At 37.9% G+C, this 4,638-nt stretch overlaps 2 protein-coding genes across 2 annotated transcripts; both read left to right on the top strand.

Moving 5' to 3' along the window:
* Positions 1–85: 85 nt before the first annotated feature.
* LOC107742618 (histone H2A-like) lies at positions 86–541 on the top strand. The gene has a single exon (XM_016555662.1). It carries the CDS (start codon positions 107–109, stop codon positions 491–493), a length of 387 nt encoding a protein of 128 aa, XP_016411148.1. The 5' UTR covers positions 86–106; the 3' UTR covers positions 494–541.
* A 563-nt stretch (positions 542–1,104) lies between these two features.
* Positions 1,105–1,747, top strand: LOC107742617 (histone H3-like). Its single transcript, XM_016555660.1, has one exon. It carries the CDS (start codon positions 1,136–1,138, stop codon positions 1,544–1,546), a length of 411 nt encoding a protein of 136 aa, XP_016411146.1. The 5' UTR covers positions 1,105–1,135; the 3' UTR covers positions 1,547–1,747.
* Positions 1,748–4,638: the final 2,891 nt, after the last annotated feature.

The following is a 4,638-nucleotide window of genomic DNA, read 5'->3' as shown; positions in this document are numbered from 1 at the left end:
GACTCTAAACCAATGGGCGACTCGCACGCTCTTTTAAATACAGTAAAGCGGAGCTCACGGGCCCATTATTTTTGCAATACAAACGCAGAGATTTTTATTTTTGACAATGAGTGGAAGAGGTAAAACCGGTGGTAAGGCGAGAGCGAAGGCCAAGAGTCGTTCATCCAGAGCAGGGCTGCAGTTCCCCGTCGGTCGTGTTCACAGGCTTCTCCGCAAAGGTAACTACGCAGAGCGCGTCGGTGCCGGAGCTCCGGTCTATCTGGCGGCTGTGCTCGAGTATCTTACCGCGGAGATCCTGGAGCTGGCTGGAAACGCCGCCAGAGACAACAAGAAGACCCGCATCATTCCCCGTCACCTGCAGCTGGCGGTGCGCAATGATGAGGAGCTGACCAACCTCCTGGGCCGAGTGACCATCGCTCAGGGCGGCGTGCTGCCCAACATCCAGGCCGTGCTGCTGCCCAAGAAGAGCGAGAAACCCGCCAAAGCCAAGTAAACCGATTCAAGTCTGTTTCTGAACCCCAAAGGCTCTTTTTAGAGCCACCCATTTTATCTCTCTCCGAGCGCTTTTCTTTAACTTCATTTCGTCAGTAGCGTACATACTTCAAGGGCGTTTAATAAAAAAAAATTGTAATTCAAAATGAAGTGTCCATAAAGAATAAATGGACATTTGTAACCGCAATAACAGCCGCGAGGCGAGCTGTGGCGGAGCTTATGAATGAGTGATCGCATCACATTAACAAAATATGTTCTTTAGATGGTGTCTTCAGTGTATTTGTAATTTTATACAGGTGGTAAGGTAATTTTGATGATATCGGATTAATGAATAGTTTAAAGCTTTGGAATAAAATAACGTATGAAGCCTAAATTGGTGTGCTAGCGTATTTGTGGTGATGCTTGAAGTACTAAACAAGAACAAAGCAATTTGAGCGGGAAACACAACCAGCTCCGTTTGAAAACAGGAGACGCGCAGTCATTGGCTAGCAGTATAGCGCATACGTCACACATCAGCCAATCACAAGCCTCTGCACCTTTATGACGCCATAAGCTGTGGCTGTATGAGGCTTTAAAAGCAGACGCATAACATAGAGCAGCATTTTCTACTTACGCAGAGCAGAGACAGAAATACATCTGAGCAATGGCACGAACCAAGCAGACCGCTCGTAAATCCACCGGCGGCAAAGCCCCGAGGAAGCAGCTCGCTACTAAAGCCGCTCGTAAAAGCGCACCCGCTACCGGCGGCGTCAAGAAGCCCCATCGTTACAGGCCCGGGACCGTGGCTCTCCGAGAGATCCGCCGCTATCAGAAGTCCACCGAGCTGCTGATCCGCAAACTGCCTTTCCAGCGTCTGGTGCGAGAAATCGCTCAGGATTTCAAGACGGATCTGCGCTTCCAGAGCTCCGCTGTCATGGCCCTGCAGGAGGCCAGCGAGGCTTATTTGGTCGGTCTGTTTGAGGACACCAACCTGTGCGCCATCCACGCCAAGAGAGTCACCATCATGCCCAAAGACACCCAGCTGGCCCGCCGCATCCGCGGAGAGCGCGCTTAAACCCGCCGCTGCTTCAGCCGCATTACACCCCAAAGGCTCTTTTAAGAGCCACACAATCATTGAATGAGAGCGTTTCCGCTGTAGCGCTCAATATAACGTGTACACCGTAACATATGTCTTTTGAAGGAATTCTGCCTGGGTACAAATTTTATGAGATTCAACAATTTTCGTTTCTCATAAAACACCAACACGCGTAGGCAAAACATAACCGATGTGTAACAATCACTTAGAAATTCAATAGTTTGTCTGAGTAAATAAAACATATGTAATATGGTATAAATACCATGCTTATATGCATGTGTATATAATACAGTCAAGTGCAGATACATATAAAGTTAATAATTTATTATAAACTAACTTTTAAACCACCGCATGTCTCTTGTAATGTTTAATGTATATAAGTAGAGATAATTTCGTAATAATAGGTGTTTATTTATGGGGGAATTGAGAACCACATAAGTACAATAAACACACAAAGTACAATCCTTATACTGTACAGGAAGAGGCAGAAAAACCAAAGGCCTTATTTAGAGCCTCCACCAAAACGATGTAGAAAACAAAAACAGAAACCACTCATGAAAAAGAGAGGTAAATTACAATAACAAATATAGAAATATAAATAACTACAAATTAATTACAACATATGCTAACAAACCTAGAAATGATATACTCCAAAAACAAACCATATATGGTACATAAAATACATAAAAACAAAATACACTATAACAAGGCAGCATTAAAATGGTCTTTTATATGTCTTTTATAACATGTTAAAGAGGAACTTTTATTTTTTTGCTAGATAGGAAAAAACATTTTATAATTTAATACCATTAACTCTTATCAAGTATTGACCTCTACAAGTGAGAACTTTAGGAAGATGAAAACTTGAAAATTGATTAATTAAATAACAGTGAACCTGTGAAAAAACCTGTGAGCAATCCTAACAAAACGCTTCTGAAGAATAAAGATTTTTTGAAGAGTAGTAGGAAAAGTACTCGCCCAAACTATATTACAATATGAAAGACAAGGATAAATTAAACTATAGTAAAGCTTAAGAAGACACTCTGTAGTAACAAGATGCTTAACCCTCATTATGTAGATTTATGTATTTTTCTGCTCATGTAATCGACTTGTTCCCTCCAACTCAAAGTCTCATCAAGAAAAACTCCCACAAATTTAGTTGTTGACACTTGAGGCAACTCAGTAAACTCAATAGTAATTTTTGATAAATCCTTAGGGTATAATTTTTTAACAATAAAAATAATAAAAGTTTTTATTTTTTTTATTTAAAGCTAATTTGTTTAAATTACACCAATTAGCATAAACATTTAGACCATAATTTGCATTCTTAATCAATTAAAATTTGAGTGAGAGATAACTAAGGTTGTGTCATCAGCAAACATTACTGGAGAAAAAAAAAAAATTGAAACATTTGACAAGTCATTTATATAAATAAGAAATAGCAATGGTCCAAGTATGGACCCCTGAAGAACCCCACAGTGTAGACATGCTTTGCTGGAGTAGCAACCCTTAAAACAAACAAACTGTTTTCTATTAAAAATGCAATTCTTCAACCATTTATATGTAAAATCATGGAAACCATGGAAAATGTAATGATTAACTGTACCAAAAGCTTTTGACAGGTCTAAAAAAATACTACAAGTAAACTCTTGATTTTCAAGTGCAAGGATAACCTTGTCAATCAGGTGAAGCAAAGCCATATAAGTAGAATGTTTCTTCTTCTTCTTCTTTTCGGAATCCATATTGATTTTTGTAAAGCATAGAATTTGAGTGAAAAAGATTCTGATTATATACTTTTTAAAAAAAAATAAACATAGATATAGAAAACAAATTTATATAGGTCTATAATTGTTAAAAAAATGCGGATCATCTGCTTTAAACCGAGGAATAACTAGCTATGTTTAAATCCTCTGGTACAATGCCTGTTTTCAAAGAAATATAAAAACGTGAACCAGTGGATGCGATATTGAACATTTTACCTGCTTGACAAATAAATACAGAAATATCCTCATGGCCATCTGAAGATCATTTTAATTCATCAATAATTTAACTTATTTTCCTGAATTTCAGGTGGCTTAAAAGTAGAAATAACAGGAAAGTTTCCTGATATATAATCCTGGGGTACATCATTACCAGTCGGGATTTTGTTAACTAATTTCTGTTTGAATGCAATTCTTCAACCATTTATATGTAAAATCATGGAAATCATATTTGTACAACTTTCCCAATAAAATGTAATGAATAACTGTACCAAAAGTTTTTGACAGGTCTAAAAAAAAATACTACAAGTAAATTCTTGATTTTCAAGTGCAAGGATAACCTTGTTAATCAGGTGAAGCAAAGCCATATAAGTAGAATGTTTTTTTTTTCTTCTTCTTCTTCTTTTCGGAATCCATATTGATGTTTGTAAAGAATAGAATTTGAGCCTAAGTGAAAGTAAAAAATGCGGATCATCTGTTTTAAACCGAGGAATAACTTTAGCTATTTTTAAATCCTCTGGTACAATGCCTGTTTTCAAAGAAATATAAAAACGTGAACCAGTGGATGCGATATTGAACATTTTACCTGCTTGACAAATAAATACAGAAATATCCTCATGGCCATCTGAAGACATTTTTAATTCATCAATAATTTAACTTATTTCCTGAATTTCAGGTGGCTTAAAAGTAGAAATAACAGGAAAGTTTCCTGATATATAATCCTGGGGTACATCATTACCAGTCGGGATTTTGTTAACTAATTTCTGTTTGAAGGATGAACTATGATTTGAACACAAGTTTGAAACTTCTTTCTTGTTCGAGCAAGGTTCTGTAGAAGTCTCTTTGCTGTTCCAGCAGTTCACAGACTTGCGGCGCAGTAACATATTCCTCTGCTGCTGTTTGTATGGTTTGGGCAACAAGGCCTGTTTGGCCCAAAGATCTCCTGAAGCCAAAACCTCCAGAAAGTACAATTAAAGTCCGCAATTTTGCAATTTAAAGTAGATTAGACTCTTCTTAACACAACCTTCAAATATTTGATTACACAATTTACACAAGTTCAGAAAAACACTGCAGCAGCATCTCAGCCGGCGG

This window comes from Sinocyclocheilus rhinocerous, unplaced genomic scaffold (genome assembly GCF_001515625.1).
Source record: "Sinocyclocheilus rhinocerous isolate Xijiao unplaced genomic scaffold, SAMN03320098_v1.1 scaffold6611, whole genome shotgun sequence".
Taxonomy (NCBI): domain Eukaryota; kingdom Metazoa; phylum Chordata; class Actinopteri; order Cypriniformes; family Cyprinidae; genus Sinocyclocheilus; species Sinocyclocheilus rhinocerous.
This window is presented reverse-complemented; position numbering and strand designations above follow the sequence as displayed.

Coding starts and splice junctions, on each gene's coding strand:
- LOC107742618 (XM_016555662.1), top strand. CDS start 107: ATGAGTGGAAGAGGTAAAACCGGTGGTAAGGCGAGAGCGAAGGCCAAG.
- LOC107742617 (XM_016555660.1), top strand. CDS start 1,136: ATGGCACGAACCAAGCAGACCGCTCGTAAATCCACCGGCGGCAAAGCC.